The sequence below is a fragment of the Chaetura pelagica genome, unplaced genomic scaffold (assembly GCF_000747805.2).
Source record: "Chaetura pelagica isolate M959 unplaced genomic scaffold, ChaPel_1.0 scaffold12, whole genome shotgun sequence".
Classification (NCBI taxonomy): domain Eukaryota; kingdom Metazoa; phylum Chordata; class Aves; order Apodiformes; family Apodidae; genus Chaetura; species Chaetura pelagica.
The window spans coordinates 4,662,822-4,686,245 of record NW_009952801.1 but is presented as its reverse complement, the minus strand read 5'-3'; the positions used below and the strand labels follow the sequence as shown (position 1 = coordinate 4,686,245).

The following is a 23,424-nucleotide window of genomic DNA, read 5'->3' as shown; positions in this document are numbered from 1 at the left end:
TAGGGAAAGGAGAGTAATTCAAGTTCTTCAGCAGTCAGTGATATCTGAACATTGATTCAGTCAAGACCAAAATTTCCACAATACAGCTTAAAGCTCTTAAATATTCCTACTTTATTATCATATTTCATATATATACATTCTTAGATACTGCAGCATCCCAATTAAAAGGCTGACTTTATCAGCTTCTGGTAGGAGACAGAATTATAATGCCAAAAGCAGCCTTGAATTACCCTAGATCAGCCACTAGTAGTAGAACAGAAATTCCTGGCTCAGTGCAAGAAGCTCCCTTCTGAAATGAAGGTTTTGATCACCAATAGCACTATGCTGATGTTACTGTACTGCCGTGGAGTGTCCTCATTTTGTCTGCTGGACCACACATGCAATCTCCATACTGGAAAATATTTTGATCGACTGTTCTTTACTTCAGTATAAATTCATTGGTTTTGTCAATCCTAAGAAACTTTCCACTGTATTGTGTTTAATTTTCCCTGTACAGCTCTAGTAATATTTAGTAAACATCTAGTAAATTTAGTGTATCTAAACTCACACCATTCCAGAATGCCCCATTTTCTTAGACTGTAGTAGTAAAATGTCTAAGTTGAATCTTCATTTTCTGTCTTGCTATAGCTGCATAACAAATGTGCTTCACATCTAAAACCTGAATGTGACTGTGGACCTTTGAAGGACCATATTTTACCACCCACATCCATCTGCCCAGTAGTATTGGTGAGTTGTCCATGTATTTATTTCAGATATGATCCTCTCTCATAGATAACTGCTAAAACAGTGCTGGTGCTGACTGCCAGAGTATTTGCTAAATTCCCAAAACTGTGTGAACCTTAAACACAATGGGTAATCCTTACTGATGAGTTTATAGGTTCAAGTGTGCTTTATCCTCTGCATATTGCATTTTCCTTCATGTGAGAATGAACTTTCTGCAGGGCGTATTATAACTGAAGCTGACTCAGGTTTTATCACTTACTCAGACTGTATTTACCAGAAACTGTATAGGCAGAACACTTCTACATTTTATAGATCCAACTTCCCAGAATAATGAAGTTATTCTTATGGACAGTTTTTGCTTGGGATGCATATTGTATATCTGCAATGCTGAGGTCTCTGATCTAAGCCGGAGGTTACCTAGAATGATGACACTGGTCTTGCAGTAAGCTATGCATCAACATTATGGTATATTTTATTCTGCAGTAGTGGACAGTAAATTTCTCTATCCACAAAAACAATAACTCAATTCAATGAAAAGAAAAATGCAAGCTATGTGTAGGTTGTATAGAAAAGAGCTGAGCAGTTTATCATTAAAAAAGAGCTTTGGAATTAACTTATGAATTCATATATTAAATTAGATATTTTGTGCTGATGAAAGTCATAGCATCATCATACTCGCAACAAAACAGACATGTGGTCCTTTTACTCTAAATTTATTTCATAATAATAGGAAGAAGTTCTTGAATTTAAGAAGGAGGGATTTTTTGGTAGGGATGTAAAAATAAGACACTATGCCTTCTAATCTTAAACCTATTTCTAATCATTAAGAATAATATTCATACCTGTTGTAAATGACTTGTTTCCTGATAATCCTTTCAGCTGTGTGGTAAATCTGCTAAGGGATGCATGCTAGATTTCGACCGTCTACTTGAGTAGACTGGGACTATTCCATTGCTTTTAATGAAAGTAAAGCAACGGAAAGCTGGCTCTAATATTTATAAAATATTTTTTAGTATTTATGAAAAGTCCTGAGTAGTTTTGTAGTTTGTCTGTAATAGTATTTTTATATTGCCTGGACATGTTCTGAATAATAATTCTAAATTGTTATTGTAAGCTTGTTGGATGATTACATTCTGCTGTAGATTATTTGATTTTCAGAAATTTAGGTCATACTTTAAAATTTAACGTATAAATTACTATTTTGTTACAGGGCCATTTCTGTTTTATTGTTATTTATTGTTTATAATTCTTATGAACTGAATAAAGCCTCAGCATGAAATTTCATCTTCAATTATATTTGTGTAACTCCATTTTCTTTTCAGGAGAGGAAGAGGTATAGAGGAATTACGGTTTTCATTCCATGACTGGAGTTTAGTTAAGTTGTTTAGAGGATATATAAAACTACTCTAGAGTCAAATCACCCTTGAATAGGTTTGTTTTATCTGCAAATTTTGAAGGCATAAGCAGAAGTAAATACGTTTTCCTGTATCAGAATCATGTTTCAATATTACATACTAATAATGTAACATGAAACATGTTTTTCAGCACAGTGCATATTGTTAGGAATGGAAAATATGTTTTACTGTTACTTAATGGGAACTTCATAATTTTGTAGTATATATATTCATCTAGTAATTTTTTCCAAAAATGCATTAAAATCCTGTATATACTTACAAATACTATATCAGTGTTCTAGCTAATAGGAATTCCTCCTAGGAATGATTGATTACAGTGTACGTATTAGTGATTTTTAAATTAGTTTCTCCCATTTCCTGTTATGGGGATTCCTTTTAAGGAATGTAGTGCTTCATTGTATGTAATGCCAGGACTCTCAATAATGACAGCAAAATCAGGGAATATATCCATGTCAAAATTTTCTAAGGATTAAATACTAAGTGTATCTGTTCATAGAAATTATATGTTCAGACATATCAAATGGAAGAGTCTTCCACCTAGGACACTCGTTTAGCTTCAGTAATCAGCTGAGCAATCATATTCTTGCAATGCTACATATCTGAAAAGCAAAGGAAAGCAGATAAATGTTTTGCACCATGCTTTTTGTAGCAGGTATTTTTAGTATTTGGGTATTTTGAGGTATCAGAGAAGAACGTTATGTCTGTGTCCCGTAGAATAACTTGTAGGAGTTGTGGGAAAATAGGAAGAGGAAAAATCTTGTATCTTTGATCTCCTAAATATTTTGGCCCTCCCTTCCATATTAACTTTGAAAGTCCAGACTTCTTCCTTAAAACTGTCAATCTCAGGCCAATATGCTTTCTCGTAAGTTTTCTTCTAAGAGTACAGGTTAAATTCTTATATTTTCTCTTTTGTGGAGCAAAGGAGCTTCATATTTTTACCTTTCTCATCCAGCATGTCTCATTTCTTCAGTTCTTGTGAAGTCCAACCTCAGCTCTTTCTGCAGAGATGAAAATAATTTTTTTTTAGAAATTGCATTTCACCAGAACCATGGACTATACTGGAGCTACCACTGGTCTCTCACTTGCAAGTTACTGTTCAGGTCCACATCCTCTCAGTTTTTCCATTTCCTAGGTATCCATCAATATCCAAAATCACTGCTGTGGCTGTGTAGAATAAATTTTTAAAACCTACCTTTCCTGATTGTAATATCACAGAAGGTGATAGCTCATTCTCTCCTAAACCTCAGCTCAAGTGACTGTTCTAAATTACTCATTTAGGGTCTCTTTAGACACAAGAGAGATGCCTCTAAAATAGCATGACCCTCTTTTGCTGTCCTTTCTCTAAATGGCTGGAGAGAGAACCTAAATGCCTGGTAATCTGAAAGTTAGCTGCCCTAAGTCAAATAAGAGGACTCACATCTTCAAAACTGCACAAAGTGGATCTTGTCAGATGTTATTCCTAAATATTATAAGCAACATTCTCAGGTGAAAAAGAAACCACGGGGAAAGTCACATGGATGGCTGGATTCAATGCCTTACTAAGATTTTTCATATCTCACTGCAATACCTTTAAATGTTTTAGTAAAATGTAGTCTGTCAATTTTAAAAATAGTCCTTTTAATTTTCTGCTTACTGTATGGAAGACTTGTTGTACAGTGAATTTTTTTGTTCAAGTTAAATGAGTTTTGTTATAAACTGTGTGTGCAGATCTCAAGTGATAGCCTTTTAATAGATGTCAGATACACTTTAATGTTACTCTCTTTTATTTCAGTAACGTTTTAATTAATTCATACTGATTGAATAAATGTACATTGAGACTTGTTTCCTAATGAGGGCACATTTAGAGGAAAGGTTTTGCATCATTCTGATATCCTGTGGGTAATTATATTCTAATTATATGTTGGGGGGAAAAAGTCTATAACTCAGTGCTGATATTGTTCATTGGACTCAATTAATTACATGCACATAATGAAAGTTCATGATAAGGTTGACTGGCAGTGAGTTTAAAAATCTTTAACTCAATTGAATCCTAGCCTACCAAGAGTACAGAATTAGATCATAACCAGGTTAAAACCTGGGTATTGGAATGAGATGAGTGAGTAGTGAGGAAAAAAGATTGATTTCTTCTTATGATACAGCTTCTCTGCCCCCACTGCTTTATAAAACAGAAAGGGAAAAATGCTAACATACATTTTGGCTTCTTCATTTCATGCCAGCCTTTACTTTGCTCTGTTCATTGATGAACACATAGGATGTTCTAATTCATATTTATGTTTGTTGTAGAATAATTAGGTTTTTCTGTTTCCCATCAAAATGGATATAGTCTTGGGTAAAGCCAAACTAACCAGTAAAAGCCTACTATTTAATAAATACCTATTTATTTCATAAGGTATGACAATTTTGATTCTCCTATTGTTTATTGAATTTTACAGTATTTTTTTTTTAACTTAGTTTCTAACATTGGTTTTAAAAACTATAATTAAAACTGTTTGTTTTACAATGCATTCCATAATTTTTTTATTCTACAACTAAGTACCTTGATTAGAGTGTGAGTGCTAATATATGGCACTTAAAACAATCTCTATAGTAATCAGTTTATTCAACAGGGGAAGGTCTGGTGTAGTATTGAAGGTAAGAAGTTAAATAATTAAAATTTAAAATTGTATGTGTTTCCTTGTATCTGATTTTCAGCTTTATTGTTCAGCATTCTGGTCATCATGATAAAAAGTTTGGAGTAACTGACATTTATTTCTTTTCTCTTATGAATGAAGTTGTCTGTTGTGTAGTGTAGATGCTTATTAACTTTTTAGGACAAAATGATTTAAACATAAATTCTATTTATATAAATATAGAATATAAATGTAAAATTGTATACATCAGAGAATAAATATGTTTTTATATATGTAATATAAAATACCATTATAAGTCAAATTCACTCAAGATTTTATTTTGAAATTTAAACAGCTATATGTTTTAGAGGAGGGAGCAGATGTATCTGATTGGGGTCAGATTTAATCGTAGAATGCTAGGTTGTAATGGGCCTCATGTATCACCTGGTCCAACCTTTGGGTTGGTTTGGCCTTTTATTGTACAAGAACAGAAATGCTCATATATAATTTGTTTAGAAGTAGTTCTAGTTAGACACTTAGTACACACAGCAGATTACAAATATTTTAGGTAAGCAACATGCCCTGTGCAGCTGAACAATATACATTATGATCTGTAGCTTCAAACTTTTGTGTAAATCTAGCAAATGTGTTGAGATGCTAGCAAAAAATAATACATAACTGAAATGAAAGTATTGTACAGGAATTTTGACTATCAGTATTTAGAGAGACTAGATAGGATAGCTAATAAGTGTGTTATAATTGCAACAGTTAAATAGATGTTTTCCAATGTCTGATAATGTTTTACTAATGCTGTTTTCCTGTGAGGTGGGTAAGTGTTGCTCACATAGGAAAGCAGAGACGTAGAGAGAGAAAAAAAGGGAATTAGCATCTGCTGAGCTTTCTTAATCCTTTTTTTCCGGTTTTTAAGCCTAAAATTATTCTTCTGTTTTTGTTATAGTAGAGATCAGTTTTAATTCAGTTGAATTCAAGTTCAACACGAAGCACAGGAAATCAGTGCAGTGTGTAAGCATCTTTATGAGCAACTCAATCCTTTGAAGTTGAGTATTAGCTTTATTCTCAGTTTCTGAAGAGAGATACTACCAAAAAAAACCTGGTTATTAGAATACATATACTTCAGTTGGGGTAGAATTTAAATCTGGTTGTTTAATATTAGGTAATGATATAGCAATTGAAACATTTAAAAAACATAACAAAACACTTTTTATCCTATTCAGTTATGTATCATGTTGCAGATTCAGTTCTCTGAGAATCTAAAAGAGACCTGAAGTATAATGGTGTGCTTATCTACACTAAGAGCTTTTTCATTTCTTTGAAGTCAGAAGGAAATTAATAATTGCCCGGGAGGAAAATGTATCTTCCTAACTAATTAGCTGTTCAGCAAACACAGTTCAATGTTAAAATAATAAGATGCTGATAAACTGTAATGGCAGCTATTCAATCATTTTAAGTTATCTCTAGTTGCCTGCCCACAACTCATCACTACTGTCTGTCCCTAAGTTTACTCCTTAGATCCTCTCCCATTGGAGTTTAACATGTTTTAATTTTCAAAATTCTTTTCCAACTCTTTTGCCTTTCTTGAACAATGTGGATAAATGCCTGCTATAGCCCACTTTCATTTTAGGTTGCAAATTACATTAGAAGTCTTGGGCCCTAGAGTTGGTGCATATTGAGGCATATATTGAATGGGTGCAAAGTATAAGGCAAGTTATCTTCAGCCAACTAAATGAACCAAGGCTGACATGCTAAATGAGAAATACTTGGTTGTGATTTTGGTGTGTGATTTTTTACATCTTTATTAAGACTTATTGAAGAATAAACACAAAATACATACATAAACTTACCATGTAGCAATTTCTTGTTCAGCACAGTCTTGCAATTTTGGAAGTTATTCTCAAATGAAATAGTCTCCATTCCAGCCTTCTCTTTTTCCAGGTATTTTGTCTCCTGGTATTACGAGTGACAAAATACCTCCTTCTGATTGACATAATGTGATTTCTTTTTGTTTTAGCTGCAAATGTTTCTATCATGACAGCTGTTAGATGAATTAGAAGCCTTCACTTTCATTTATAGTATGGACTTGTACAACTCACTATTTTTGCTAGTGAATCAGTCACTAATCTTGTCCACAGGATGACTTTTAGCTTCAGCCCGTGGATGTAGAGCTGGATGTTGTGCTACAGCTCTAGAAGCTTTGAAGAAGGCATGGTGTACTGTTCTAATATTGGCCCTTCTGATTATGTGCACAGGGTTAGATCTAGAAATGTGGAAAAAATTATACAGTAAGTTTTCAAGACATTTTAGCATAGCTAAATCCTAGTGAGTTGAATGTGATATGTGTTAGATGTCACAAGCAGATTGCTTCCCCGGCTTTTGGAGTAGTGGTGGTAGAGTTTTATCTGTTCCCAGGATATCTGAATCTTTGATTTTTGTTGATTGTTGTGCAACTATGGATATAAATTGCACAGAATGGAATTTTTGTAAGCAAGGGCTTGAATACCACATAGGTTTACAAAATGACATGAGTCAATGATAGGAGTACCTATTCTAACGCTGAATTGCATATTATAGTTTTTGCGTCCCCTGGAGATTCCCGTGTCTTTAAACAAAATAGCTTCAAGGAATTGTGGAGCAACCTTCCTCCAAATTCCTGAAAAAAAAAGTGTCAGTTAGGTATTCAAGTCACATATTTAAACTTCCATGGCCTTCATCCTGTGAAGACTTAAAGATACCTTTAGGAGGTATTTTGTGCATTCCATCTCATCTTCTGTAACCAGATTCTCCTGATGACTATCTTTTAAGTTCAAGTTTCTGAGTTCTAAAATAAGATTATATTTTTAAATAACTTTTTCAGTTTATGCATATTAACATAGAATTTTATTTTCTTCTTATGTGCCCCATTCACCAGCTGGCTTTAGGGTATATACCTCATTTGAAAGCATATTGTATAAAAGAAGTCGTTCTCATACAGAAATAATCTCAGGTTTTCAGTACTTACTTAACTAGTTGTGTAATGGTATTAGCCATTCACTAATGGCTTTAAAATCTTATTTAATTTCTAAATAAATTATTATTTAATGGACTAAATAAATTGTTTTAAATAATCTCAGATATGTATGAAATAATGCAGAAAATGTATTTGCACTTTGCTTAAAAGAAAAGGTGAAGGGAAAAACCACAATTTTTGTTGCATTGGCACTGGATTCTGTCAGCAGTTAAAATGTAAAGAGGTAACTATTTAGTAAGCCATAAATTACTATACATCTGTGATATTTTAATATTTTGTGTAAAGGAAAATGCTCTATCTCTGTATGAAGAAGGAAAAGTAGTACTTTCTGGGGTGAGGGTTGTATAGCTTGTCACTTTGGATGAGGACTCAAAGACTTGCTGTCTCGGGCCAGTACCGGGGGCTAGCAGCTGTCAGGATATTTCCGCGACTTCCCCGCCCAATGTGGAGAGGTTTGTGAATGAGCCCGAGGGTCACACGTGGCGTTCGCCTCTCACGGAGGAACGGCCACTGCAGGACCATATCTTAGAGGGTAGATTAGAGTACCCTCTCACCACGCTCACAACTTGTTACTGAGACCAATGTTTAGTTTACGAATTAATCGGTTTATTATGGGTTAACGCAAACTAAGGGATCAAGGTTCAGGAGAGGTTGGCTAGGTGTATATCAGAAAAGGGATTCAAAGGTGCTATGGTCTTATGAAAGGCACACTCTGAGGGAGAGGTGTAAAATGAAAGGAGTAAAAGGGTAGGAGTTGAGCCCGGCTCCTACTTTGGTCCGGTTTGATTTAGGCTGGGCAGTCATGGTCCCCGGGGAGTGGACACAGGCGGCCTCCCTTTTCCGCTTCTCCGGGCAGCGGGCACGGGGCAGCACCCCCTTCCCTCTCGGCTCCTCCGGACAGCGGGGCTGGCGTTCCAGGCAGGTTCAGGTACTGCAGCAGGGTCTTGTCCCAGGCAGGCAGAGAGCAGTGGCCTGCCGATCTTGCCCTTTTTTTATAGATCAGAGATCACTGTTCGAGAAAGTACGACTGTCCAAATTAGCCAATTAGCACTGGCCAGGTACGTGCTCTGTCAGAGGCATCTTTAACCTATTGTCTATTTTTCTGCCAGTTATCGTAACCCTTATGCTGTTTTCTTGATGTGGACTTACCTAGTAGAGCAAGAGGGGCTGTTCCAGTCCGTCCTTGGCTTAATCAATAAAAAGACGCTACTCTTGCTTTGCTGGCTTGAAAGGCATTTTGTTTAGTCTTATGTGGGGGAGAGAAGATGGACCGTTCCCCACACTTGCAAAATATAAAAAAATATATATTCTCCAGGTACCAAGTATCTCTTTTACTGTCCAAAATAATATGTACCCTTTAGGTTTTCTAATATTTTTATCTGGTGATAAAATGATCCCACGCATCCTTCCAGAGTATGCAAATATATAGAAAAAAAAAGAAAGTGCCAGGTAAGTTTTAAGTGCAACTGCTGCAACGTAAGGTTCCTCAGGAGCGCTCCCTCCATGCCCCTTGCTGTCCCAGCTGTTTGGTGTTGCAGCCTAATGTTCTCTTTTTCCAACAGACGCTACCCACTTCAGGAGGTTTGCTCCCTGAGGTGCGTAATGGGAGGCATCTGTGTACACACGAGTACTAATGAGTCATGATATTGTACATTCTGCTTGCTATGAAAGTGCATTTTGGGGCTGGACTAAAACATGGTATTCTGTGTTGTTGTTTGAAAGGCCTTGTCTTATTTACAATTTCTTTTTTTCTTATTTGGATGAGTAAGTGATAGATACAATTGAATAGTTCTCAGACAGTGAGTGCTCTCTGGAGCAATATTGAGGGTAGAAGCTCCAGCTAAGGGATATTGACTTCAAAGTTGGAGCTCAAGGGGAGAAAAAAAGTCATAGAGGTCCAAAAGTGGGTCGAAAAATTTTTGTTGTGTTAAGTACTATTTTGAAAGTATGTGTTCTGGCATATACCAAAAGAACAGACAAGTTTGATTCTTCGAGCCATCAAAATGTACAATAGCTTTTAAAATGCTATATTCAGTATATTCAGTTTCTCTGTCAACGTCATGCATGTCCACTAAACAAAATGTTTCACTGTCACATTTATCATTTTGTATGCTTTAATTAATAAGATACACAACTGTTGTAGATGCATTTCTTCCTTTGAAAAATAAATTTTTGCACTTTGTAAAACCATTTCTTCAATGCGTGTCAAAATTGTCTTAACATTGCTAGAATTTGTAGGCTGATATCCACAGGTGATTCTATTAAACTGTTATTGTCTCATAAACATGACACTGTTTAGTTTCTGACACTTGTGGACGACTTTGTAATGTTACAGTTCCTGAAAGACAGTCGTGTACAACTGGATTAGAAAGCCAGCTTTCTATTTAATACACAAAACAAACTATCTGTGCAATAATATTTAAGAGATATTTTCAACAAATAGTACATCCTTTTGTGTTCCACTAATAGATTTATTCAGTAGAATTAAGATGCTTATTATTATATTATTTCATGCAAACTGTAAATCAGGTCTTCACTTATATGGCACATACCTAAAAATTCTAACATATGTAATTCTAGAAAATCTAAAAACTCTTAAAAGGCGTCTTTAGAAATGTTTCACAGAAAATGGTTGGTACGTGCGGTAACATACATTGATATTGCATTCATATAAGATGGGTGATACAAAACACATTTTTATACTTCTATAAATATATATATTCTGTGAAATTAATATAGGGTTTTTTCCTTTATATTTTGTGAGGTGTATGGCCTAATCTTGCATAGTCACTGCATGGACAAAGCTGTGGTCTTTGTGAATCAAGCAATTGTTTTGTTTATGGGTCAGGTATTAGAATTTTTTTTTGGAGGAATGTTGCTGATGCAGCAGTCATAAGAGCCAGGGCCAGCTGTGGGTATTTGCTGCTGTCTATAGCATCCTGGAAAAAAAACAAAAAACCAACAATATCCAAAACATTGCTTGAGGTAATTGTTACTGCATTTAGCTGGTGAATGATTGATAACAGCAGGATTGGGCACTGTGATAAGCATCATTTATATAAAGAGAGTTCTCAGCAGTATATGACTACTTTTCCTCTAAGTAATAGCATAAAACATGTAAGAAGATTTTTAGTGCCACATTTTATAAGTATGCCTCCTTTGAACAGTGTTCTGCTAACCTCTCTAAATGCATACACTCGGTGTGCTGAATCAGTTCCCTTATTTTGCCTTTTGCTTTGAACTATCAGAAATATATTGTTTAATGTAACATTTTTCTAGACTTAAAAATTAGCTCTCCATCTCATAAAACTGGCCTTGGCCCATCGATCCAGCCTGTCCAGATCACTGTGGAGCTTTCCTATCCTCAGGCAGATCAACACTCCCACCCAACTTGGAGCCACGGGCAAACTGCAGATGAACACCATTATGGACAGTGCCTGTCTGTGTTTGAATGTTCGGGCTGAGATGAAGAGCTCTAATTGCTTTTACTGTTTTCTGTTTAAAGCAAGGATATAGTAGTCTAGACTATTGAACCTCCTTTTGAACTGGTCAGTTTACTCAAAGCATACCAGAGCTCAATTACCTAATCTTTTGGGAATCTCACTGCAGACAGGAAACAGTGTAGACTACCTTGTTGGGTGTTTTGTTGGGGTTTCTTTGGTTTGTTTATTTGAGGTTTTTTGTTTGCTTTTTTGTTTTGGGGTTTTTTTTGTGTGTTTTTGTTTTGTTTTATGGGTTTTTCTTTTGGTTGGTGCTGGTTTTTTGTTTGATTGGTTTTTTTGTTGTTTGGTTTTTTGTTTTATTTGTTTGGTTGTTTTGGGGGGGTTTTCTGCATAGGTTTATCAGTCCTTTTACAAGAAATGTGATCAGATTGTCACAGTTCCCCAAAACACTTGCTACACAAGGCAGCCTGGGATGATTTGGACCCCTATTTGCATCAGGACTGGACTGAGACTTCATCAGTCTTCAAATTTAAGGAAACTGAAGATGGTATAAAAAAACAGTGATGGTCCACATCTGTGTTAGAAGGCAATGGGTTAAGATGTGTTACTCCCTTCCTGCCAGAGAATCTGTGTCAATGTTTCTTACCAGTTTAAACTTCTCCAGAAAGAGTGGCATGAATTAATTGCTATTACAGGCCCTCTAGGCTTTATCAGAGGTAGCAGAGAGATGGGTTTGGCCTGGTAACCTGGTAGCATTTAATGAACAGCTTACTGCATGCACTTGCAGGGAGGTGGAACGGTGTCCTTCATACTGCTTTCTAGTGCAGCAGCTTTGTGCCAGCACATTCCCCTGACTAGTTTAAAGCCTCCTTCCACTCGTGAAGTGATGAAAGTGACTGGGGTGCAATTGGGACTAGGGACACTGATTTTATTTGATAAACATCTGCTGTCTTAATTTGTGGTGCTTTTTTGGACAACCTAGAAGGACCTGCTGAGCGCAGTTTATAAATAGGAGTAATGAGATACAAAGAGCAAGGACATTTTTCATTCCAAGTTCTCTGAAGTGACTTGACAACAGTTAAAAATATGATTACAGCAACATACTTCTGAGCTTTCCTCTTTCAAGTAACCATCTGTTTGTGCTGTGTATCAGCATCAACAGTTTCCAATGGCTTAGAATCTGATGTGGATTCTGGTTTCTTTCTGATGCAAAATACATATTTTATAAAAGGCCACTCAGCCAATTGATTATGGTACATTTAGGACAGGTATATTTTGCCAAAGTGGTAAAGTACTGTTGAAGCATCCAACCTTTGCTAGCAGTTAGCAAGAAATTTTGACAAATTACTGGTCTCTTATCAATGTTCTTATTACACAGTCAAGTATATTGTATGCTTGGCTTTCAACTTTCAGAATGCCATCCTGGCAATGTCAGATTATCTTTTCACATCATTGCATCAATTTGTGTTGTGACTGCACACTTTTCATCCATCTATTGCCTAGTCAGTATGGAATGTCCAGGCACATAGATAGATGTTATGTGAAGTGGCCAGACATTGTGTAATAACTTGACTGAGATCTCATTTTCATTAAAGCAGAATCTGACATTGCCGTCTAGTCAAAAAACAGCTCTGAGGAGGCACTATCTCAGTTACAGTTGTATAGCATTAGATAATGTGGTAAAATATTCAGTTTTCTCCTTTTCTTTTTTCAAGGAAAGACAGGCAACAGTGAAAAAAGAAAAGAGTTGCCCCCAGCAAATGAACAAACTGGGAGAACGGAATAAAATGCAAAGAGCAAATTCTGTCACCGTAGATGGACAAGGCCTTCAGGTGTGATTATTTTTATTTTAATTTTAAGGAGATACATGTAGGTATGAAGACAATGATTGAGTGAACAGTCCTTAAAGTGATATATTTCCTACACGGTCACTTTTCTACTATTTTACTTGTACATATTTAAAAATACATGAATTCTTTCATCTGTACAGGAATTCAGTGGTGCAGATCTGCTTCACGGGTGATTGGTAGGACTTCCTAAGGTATTACAGACAAAGGAAAACTAGTTATAAAACACTAGTAATGCAGAATTGAAACAGAACTCGGTTGTTTTAGTATCTGTTTTGCAGCATTGTGTGAATTTACATTATAAATCTGAGTTTGTCTTGATAACTGTTCACTCTTCTCACTTGGACCTGTTACTGAATAGATGGATGGAGCAGACTTCAAGGATGTTATTTATCCAGGTATTTCCAAGTAGTGTATTTGGCACATGAAAATTAAAGAGAGAATCAAGGTGGTTTCAGTAATGGAAGTTTTTTGCTGCTTGCAAGAAAAATATTTTGAGTGTCATGACTTAATGTTATTTTAGACAGGTTACCTAGAGGCATGCCAGAAGTTCTGCCTGAACTTTCCCTTGAGATATGAATAGTTTTTATTGAAATCAATGTTCACATATATGATGCTGCTGCTTTATTTCCTCAGGACTTAACTGATCATCGTGATAATGTGATAATCATTTAATATACAGAGCTGACTGTTCTCTGTATCTTTTAATGTGTTGCCATTGAGGTTCAGAAAAATGTAAAAGATTTTACATTACCCTGTAATGTAGTTTTGCATTACTCTGTATCAAATACTATATACCTCATAAATATTTTATTATATACCTAATTGTGTCAGGATAGAAAGGTTTATTTTATTGTTTCATCTTTATAGGTTAGGGAAACATTCATGTTATGACAACACAAAAGGCTGGAGTGGTCATTGACAGAAAGTTCAAGTCCTGTCTAAACAGTCACTGTGTGACTAATAAACTGGTGCTAAAGGAAGCACATGTGAGTTATCTAACTTTGAGATGATAATGGTGCCATTTCAGTGAGCCTGACTGCTCTAGAGGAGCATATTTGACATCTTTCTGTAGCAGCACCATGTGTCATGAATTTTTGTTTTACTCCAAGCATTAGATTGCTTATGCTCATAGTATAGTAAGATTTTTAGTATGATCCAGAAGTTACATTCTGTCTTCTCTTTCCGTCGTGAATCCAAAGCCTAAGGTTCATCATTGCTTTAGTTTATTGTCACTTAAGGAGAAGAGAAAGAAAGAGCGGGGACTAAGATGATGGAATAATTATTGGATGGATTTGGTGTGTTTTCTAAAGTACTTGTTATTGTTCTGTAATGCCAGATCTATCATGTACTGCACAATGCAATACTAGTAATCTTAGTGATAACATGAGAAATAATGCTGCAGTGATGACCGTAATTTGATTATTTGAAGTCTTTGTTTTTCTCTGTTGGGTAAAATTTGATTCAAGTAAGAGGAACCCATGTTAGCACCAACTATTACTTTTTTATTTGGCTGGTATCAATAATGATAACCTGATCATTGTGAAGGCTGAGTGGATCTTGAAGGATACTGGGAACAGTAGAGATTATTAAAGTGTTTTTTTTTTTCCACTTACAGATCTTATAGTTTTGGAACTATTTCAACAAAAATGTAAGATTCTGTAAATAGAACTGTTAATTAATGTTACTATTTTGCCTAAAGATGGTCTGGAGCAAAACATATATGTAGCTGGTAAAAGTATACTACTCTTAATTCTCCCGTGTCTGGCCAAAGCATGCTAGTCTGATTCTAATAATCTGATTTTACTGGCATGGTCTCATTTAAACATGATCTTAAGTGAGGAAAGAAAAAAAAAAAAGTGACTTTTTGGGGACCTTTTTTATTCAGAAACATGTTTGCTATGTGAATTGCAGTTGTCAATGATTTAAGTTGTCAAGGTAGCATATCAAAGAAATCCATCAAATCCTCATGCTAGACCTTTGTTTTCAATATGGGAGAAGTCTAGTTGGTTCACCACTTTATCTTAGCTCATTTTTTTTACCTTTTTTTTAAAAAAAAACAAACCAACAAAACAAACACACAAACCCTTTAAGTCACTGCCTCTAAGTCATGCAGATTAAGGTTTGAAAATGTTCACCACTATAGTGTAAATCTTTAGTTGCATTGTTTATTATATGGAAAGATCTATGTTTTCTAGAGAAGTGTTTTGGAAAAACTTTAAGAAATTAATTAAGAGACTTTATTTTGGAAATACAGTGGAATACAGACTGGTTAAAACACTTTTTTTTTGGTCCTAAACCTTCAACTTGTAATAATATGGTTAAGTTTTGAAATAAAAGATTTAAAATAGAAGTAAGTTCATAGTTTATTTTTTCTTGAGAAAAATATCAAGAGCAAACCTTTCTTTCATCAGGCAGCAGTGAGCAGATAACTTAGTGGCAGTGGAGATCTGCACAACTTAAAGACAATTAATCATAGTTAAGCACATTCATCTTACTGCTTTCTAGCTAACCAGCATAATGATCAGGATTATTATTTCTAATTAGAGGAAGTAATAGATCATGTATAACCTTAGGATTAGTCTCATTAATTAACTTGCGTCCTAAGGGATTTCAGTCGGTAGTCCATCTCTGTCACAATGAGCACCATTGGTTTACACTTAGTTCACAGGAACAAACATCATGGGAATTGGCTAAATAACTAGAATTGATTAAAACAGTAGATAAAAATTAAATATATGACAAACTTCATTACACTGTGCAATTTGATGTATGTTTCAACATATAGCACATTAGTGTAACAACATACTGTGCTATAATGTGATACTGGGTTGTTTTTGTGCTAGGTTTTGTTCCACCAAGTTTACCGGAGTTTTTAATTATTTTTTGTATATATTAGAACAGATTTGGATCTATTCTTTGTGAAGTTATGGATGGAGTTGACACACTAGCGCTTAACACTTCGTTCTAGAAGAAAAGTACTTTCAGATGCCTGTAGGATTATATTCCTATGCCTATAGGATGCCTATAAAAATCCTTAGCTATCATGTTTTTCCAGTTCTGCCTTAAATTACTTTTTATTAAATCCTCAGCTGAAAAGATTTTGTCATTTCAGGAACTATGAATAAGGATTTGGAGCAAGACCTTTCAATGTATCATTTTGAAACAGAGATGATCTAGGCTTCATCTCTGAAGTGGTTAAAACATGACTTTGGAGATATTGACTTTGACCGCTTAATATGCTTTAAAACATTGTAGAATTGATATGTGTCTGAAAGTGATAATTTTAAATATGAATAGTCTAGCTTTATGTTTTCAAAACTGATATTAGAGATCATAGGATGTAATTTTTTTGTTCTTCATATCTACGGAGCAAAGGCAGTGAATATGCACATCTTACAGTATCTGGAAATGTAGACTAATGCTATTACTTAAAAGTTTTAGTTTGTAGAGCTAAACATTAATGTGAACATGTTAGACTTTCTGCGTAGAAGAGAATTTAAAAACCTGGTAGAAGTTACTGTTTCCTTCAGTATGTTCTCTTCTCCATTCTGCTCCTCAAGCTTGTCCTTCTTCCACATGTTTTCTCCTCTACTTTAAGCTTCCCAGCTTTCTAAGATGTTTAAAGGAACTAATTATTTTTACATTTTAAAAAAGTTTGGTATTCCATATCTCATCAAATACTGTAGGTTTCTGTAATTAAAAAAATAATAATAAAATTATTCCATCAAGTTTAAAATTTGATGTAGCTAAGTTGAACCTTTATGGTATAGTGTCATTTCTCACTACAAAATACAGTTACTTCATAGCTTTTTTAATAAAAAAATTACTCCACTGTCAGAATCAGTCATGCATGTCTTGCTTTAAAGTTTTCTTCTCTGTTGATGGATGTAACCTATATTTATATCAATATTTCAGTGGACTTCTAAGTTAAAATGACATCGCAGCTGTAAGACATCTAGCATTTTTTTTAAAAGTCACTTTTTTTGTGGCAAATTAATGAAGTAAGGATTATTGCAAATTACGGAATTGTTTCCAGATGGATTACGTAGCATAACATAGAGTTTGCATTAAGCTTTTTGGTTTCTGTCTACTATAGGAAAAAATGTATGCAACACACAGCATTAATGAGTGGCTGTGTTATTCCCTTCTTTTAGATTACTCCAGTTCCAGGCACTCATCCACTTTTAGTTTTTGTCAATCCTAAAAGTGGTGGGAAACAAGGAGAAAGGTAAGGTTTATTTTATCTTTATTCTTTTTTCTTTCCCCCCCTCTATTTCTCTGTTCTGATCTCTGTGATACATTTGAAAATAAATGTTAAAAGTTTGCATATGAAAAGAAAATTTTAAAAAGTATATTATTGTGCCTCACATTTGAACATTCTCTTGCCCTGTTTGGAAGTACACATTAGTATAAAACTAGAATTAGTTCTATGCAGCAGTTCCATTTCACATCAGAAAAAGTAGCTATATTCAGTGTATGGTTTTGTATGGTCTACATGAAGATGTGAGTTGCTATATTTTGTGTTGCAACTTTGAAGTTATAATAGTTTTCTTTTAATCTCTGTAATAATTATGCAGACAGGCCAATAATTTAAATTGGAAACAGTATTCCATTTTCTAACATGTTACTTGCCCTTTAAAGATATAGTGAGTACACTCTCGAGCGTCTCCGTAAGATTTCCTACAAAGATAGGAGATAGGAAGCATTTTAACAATCCAGTTAAAGTATTACAGTCCAATCACACAAATTTTAATGATATGCTTAATTTTATGTAAGTCAGTAATTACATTGATTTATATTAAAAATGCTTAAGTTTATGTTTACATGTTAGTGTATCAAAGGCATGATAAAACATAGGTAAGGAGCATTCTCCTTCTCCTCTACCCATCAAACTCAGGTAGAAATGCTGAATTAGTTAACTCCTGAGCAGTTTTTTCAGTGTATTTCAGAATCACAAGTGTTCACAATATGACCATTTTTGATCATCACATAAATCCCAAAATTTTTATGGGCTAGTGTACCATGTCAGTCCTGTAATCTAGCCTTCAAGTCTTGAAAAAAAATTAAGGTCTTTTGGCCAAGATCAGGCTGAAGGTGACTGACATGATCACTCAGATGATACTGAATGATGTGGGTACCTAAAAACTCATAAGGAGTGATGCATTGTGATTCTAATGCTTGGAACCAAGCAAGTAGACTGCAAGTGGGTCAGCTTTCCCTATCTCTTCCCCACTGCCTTCCTTAGATCACTTCTTTCAAACAGCGTCCCTTAAAGTAAACTAACAAAAGGGGCAAAATCCCATAGAGTAGATGTTAAATGAATTAATTCTCGGAACTGAAGAACATTTAACCAAAACTGCACTTGAAGACCTCTGAGAGAACAGGTTATCATTTAGGAGCTGATTATGTTATCCCTGGACTGGTGTACCTTGATAGCAGCAATGCCAACACCACTAGTTGTGTCAAAGGCAGGTAATGATGTAAAAGATTCATTCTGAGGAGTTTCAGGAACATGCCTTTGCAGTCACAACAAAACAATATGAGCTGTCCTGAACGTTCATGTGTCAGACACTGTTGTAGCGTGAGGTAGCCCTGGACTTGTCAAGGGCATTGTGGAAGATAATGCACTAGCACTCAGCTCGACTTTTTTTATAGTACCAATATGAAGTGAGTCAATCAGGGATCCAGTCTGGAATTAGGTAGGCGAGAGACAGGCTGGAGAGCAGCTCTTATGTAGTTAGTTATAACTTAGAAACAATTTAATGAAATCCTGTTTCACAGCTTTCAGTTCCCAGCACGTAATTGGTCTCAAGTGTTACTATCTGAATGGACTTAATGCATGAGGGACGTCATTTAATGTTAGATATTCTCCAGGGTGAAAGCAAGTTTAAAAACCTGACCCCCTTCCCAAGCTCCTGTTCCCATTCACGTATTGCAGTCTGGTAATTCTCACTTCATGTTAATGCAACTGTGGCTGAGGCCATGCAGATCACAGGAATTATTTGAATTGAAAAAATGAATGCCTTATACACACTTTATTCACTAACACCATTACCTCTAAGTGTCATTATACAATGAAGTGTGCAGCATTAGGGCAGCCACCAGTAGCTGAGGATAGTGAAGTATGAAACCTTCTAAAATTGGCTTAAATACCACTGAAAGTATAATGTTAAACTGCGTACTAATGTGTCAAGGTTGCACTCTTATTTCTGTGTTAGGACAAGAATTTCAAAAGGTCAGCTGCATAGTCATGTAAACATATCTCAAGTCATTCACCAGCAGGAGATAATATGTCATGGTTATATCTAAAATTAGATGCAAAAAAGTTTTAAAACCCACATTTGGACTATTTGATGAGAAGAGTTTTGCCCTCTGCCTTTTAGGTGTTAATGTCTCATACCAATACCAGTAACCTTATAAAATGAAGATGTTAAGAGTGCATATTAGTGTGAAGATTTAATCTAAGGGGGATGAAAACATTTTCAAGGAACAATTATACTTAACTTTTTTATTTGTCTTGTTTTTAATCTGGCTGTTTTACTGTCATTAACTGGAACGAGAAGAATCCCATTCCCCCTACACAATTTTATGGGCATTATATGTTGTAAAAAGTAAAATCACAGAACATTTGAAGACATAAGAAGGTCTGAAAAATTCAGTTACAGTGATTCAAGTCAGCGGTTTTGATTATAGCAATTTTGTAATCTAGTCAGGTATTTTGAGAGGCTAGGAGTAGAAGATAAACTGTAACAAAAGCAAGATTTCCACAGCAGTGAGGGGCAAACAAACCCAAAACCGCAACCTACTAATTTTTGTAGATGAGAATTTCATTATCTCGACTCATTCAGATTAAGATTGTCTTTTACTGAAAGCCATTCTTCAGTTTTAGGATTTTCTGTATTTGAGAGACCATGGTGAATGAAGTTGATTTCTAATTGACTTTCCTTGAGCACACAAAGGTTATTGCAGATACTGTCAAGACTCCAGTGTTCCCACAGTTCCCCGTATGAGATTTTATGCTTTGCCATATGGTAACCCAGCCCATTTAATTGCCCTTAATCTTGGAGAGAGTGTATGCATCCATCTGACAACCAGTTGAATAAATGCACTCCCTCAATAATGTTCTGTTGTTTCCCTTTGTATTTTGCATTTTTTTTTTTCAAATCTCTCGAGTGCAGAAGAAAAGAACTGAGGATCACTAAAGTAAAAAAAGTTAGATGCTTTAGCTTTGATTTTTGAATGTTGGAACAGAGGGGTAATGGGGAAACAAACGGATATGTAGAAAAGGTTCATTCAAAACCAAAAATACTTTCTCTACAAACATATCTAATTACAAATTAGATACATGTTTACATGTCAATTCTTTAGAAAGCCAGAGTTTTGCAGAATGTATAGTGATGAATATAATGTTCTTGAATAGATTTCTCTTTCAAAAACCAATTCTATGTAGTTCAGATATAACTGCAAAATAATAAATTGTGAAAATAATCCAGATCTACTTTCTTCTTAATTGTGAGATTAACAGTTATTGCACATCATCTGAAACATAAGTGCCTTTACAGTTATTTGGACCTAAATTATTTGCCCAATGGGTAATACATCTGTGTATAATAAAATAGAACAGAAATAGAATTAAATGTTTATTAAGAAGAAAGTAGCAAATTAGAATTAAACCTGATTAGTTTTGCACACCAAAAATAGGGTTTAATTAAGCTTGAGTTTGGGTAGGCACACAGCAAACACAATCAAGTGTCTTTGTCAGGATATATCACTGTAACATGGTTTTAGTAATTGTATGTAGAATGGACAGGTGTGGCTAGTCTCATCAGAAAAGAATTTCAGTGTGTCCATCTCATCCTAGAGTTAAATCCTGTAAGTCTGCATTTAAGATCTGACTAATTAAGACAGCAGCTTTCAATAATCTGTGAACAGAATGTATATGTTTAGTACATCATGAACAAAATAGTTTATTTCAGCAGAGAGAACTTAGAACAAGCAGGTAGTGCTTCTAAAGGGTAATGCTTCTCACACAAGAGTGCTTCTAAATCATGGTGTTGTTTTTCCATACTCATTCCTTTGTTTTCCACTTCCCCATTTTCCAATTTATTTGCCTGACCAGCAGGTGAGTTTATACAATTGTTTCCTTGACAAATGTGCGGTTGGATGCACTGGAGATCAGCTTCCGTACCCTGACATTTCCTGCTGACTCCACATTCAGTGTCTGTGCAGCACAGGTTGATGATATCTTTGACCTTTGTCGTTTTCAAATAACTTTGGTTCATAGTAGCTCTTCCCTTCCCTCTGTTTAATCTGGCTTTCTAAGCTTTCCTTTAGCATTGAGACAAAATGTAGGAGCAGTTTCAAAAGTTATCTGCTTCAGATTACCTTTTTCAAATGTTTAGGAAAGAAGATGGCTAGCATTCTTTTAATTTGGAGAGAGGTCATTGGCTTCTTCCTTATCTTCCATTATGGTTAAATTAAGCCTATACTGACCACTTAATGAATAGTCACCTCTAGTTTGCTAAAGATGCGTGCCCGGACTGGCAAAAGGCACTGCTGTGGCCTACTTTTACCCCAGTGTAGGCAACTTTTTTTGCCAGTTTTTTTTTTGTTTGTTTGTTTGTTTGTGTTTTTGGGTTTTTTTTCTCTCTCTCTTTAAAGGAATGATCTCATGACTCTAGAGGGTAGGTTAGTCTAACTCAGCTCAAGGTGCACTTGAGTATTTTTTTCAGCAGCAGAACTGCTTAACCGTGATCCCAGCCCTCTTGGCCACCCCTGCTGTAATTTTCTGTCTCCTCAGTTGTGCTATTTCAGCTGTTTTGAGGTTCATAAGAATAAGATCATGGACATGATTTAAGTGAAGATGAAAATGGCAACAGAGGAACTTTCCTATTTTAAATTGAATCTGTTTTGTTTTCTTGATATAACACTATATTCAGATATATTATTTACAAAATAATCCTACAAATAGTTACTGAGGCACAACTGTTCATTGATAACTATGTCATGGGGTAAGAACCAGCTGGAGGTGGTGGCAACAAGTGGTAGTTTCAAGAACTGACTTCATGCAATTGCAGTCCATCACAAAAAGCTGTCTTTTGGAGCATTACCCAACTATGCAGCCTCATGGCTTTGTCAGCATAAATCTCCAGTCACAAGGAGACAACGTCCAATACATTCCTTACATGCGAAAGCAAGATGTTCAGAGACATGTCAGAATTGGTAGGCTGTTTGGTGCTGTGTGTATACAAATGAAAGGCCAGGTTACTGTCCATTTTCTTGTCTTGCATGTGTCATGTTGTTAGGTGCAGCTTAGTGTGAAGGCAAGTGTTTAGGTGCAGTTTCTTCCTCTTTTTTTGGAAAATGTATGAATGGGAATGAAACAACAGTTATGAATTTTACACAGACTAGCATACATAAATATATGATAATAACTTAAAGTATATGTCATTTGCAGTGAGTCATTATAGAGTGATGATCTGATATTGATATTCGAGTAGTCCTTATGAATGGTATACATTGAATCAAGTATGAGTCAATGTAATCTTTTCATTATTGCAGATGGATTTCTGGGTTTTGGCTAGAGATGCCTAGCTCCGTCTTTATTAAGAAGGCTTTTGTAGCATTTCACAAATACCTGACAACAGTATTGTGAGTTTAGATGGTTAGTATGTTTGTAGAACCAAACTTCAGGGCAAATAACTCTTAAGCCTTTGGGACCTCATAACAATACCATTTGTGATCTTCTTATGGTCAGCTACACAAATTAAATTAGCCAGCACCTTTGACCAGGGTAAATCCTATACTTCACTGAGGAGCAATTCACACATACTAACCAGAAAATTGAAAGTAGGTTCCTTTTGCATTGATAAAATGCTGCAAACAAAATGGAAGTATACTGTGTTGTAAATCCACTGTAAAATGTCTGGCTTATTCATCATCACAGCCATTGACAATGGTATGTACAGGCTGGCAAAATGAAACCAGTCATTTCACATTGACTTCTCTCAGGAATGGCATCAGCAGTAGATTGTGTGAGTGTGCTTGAATACAATGCTTTATGAAGAAGCTGATGTCTTCAAATAATTGAGAAGTTAAGAAAATGTTCCAATATGCAATTTTAGAGATAATTATAAATTTGTTTGTATTCAGTATTCTTACACCATTGTCTTCCACCTAGCCTGATAAATTATGCATTGCTATTAAGAAAATAAAATAAGAGAAATCTTTCAATACTCACATATATTGTCTAGACAGTTTTATTTTGCTGAATTTGAAAACATGGACATTTTAACTTAAAATTCAGCTGTTATGCTTCTGTTTTATTTAAGGCACTAAAAAGAAAGGAAGAGATATTTC

The 23,424-nt window shown here is 35.2% G+C and overlaps 1 protein-coding gene across 1 annotated transcript in view; it reads left to right on the top strand.

Annotated features, from left to right (window-relative positions):
- Window positions 1-23,424, top strand: part of DGKB (diacylglycerol kinase, beta 90kDa) — a 294,394-nt gene that overhangs the window by 64,317 nt on the left and 206,653 nt on the right. Inside the window, exons 12-16 of the mRNA XM_009994937.1 lie at window positions 628-726; window positions 2,788-2,790; window positions 9,335-9,367; window positions 12,931-13,047; window positions 17,220-17,293. Coding sequence (XP_009993239.1) covers window positions 628-726; window positions 2,788-2,790; window positions 9,335-9,367; window positions 12,931-13,047; window positions 17,220-17,293 — 326 coding nt within the window. The remainder of the gene's footprint in view (window positions 1-627; window positions 727-2,787; window positions 2,791-9,334; window positions 9,368-12,930; window positions 13,048-17,219; window positions 17,294-23,424) is intronic.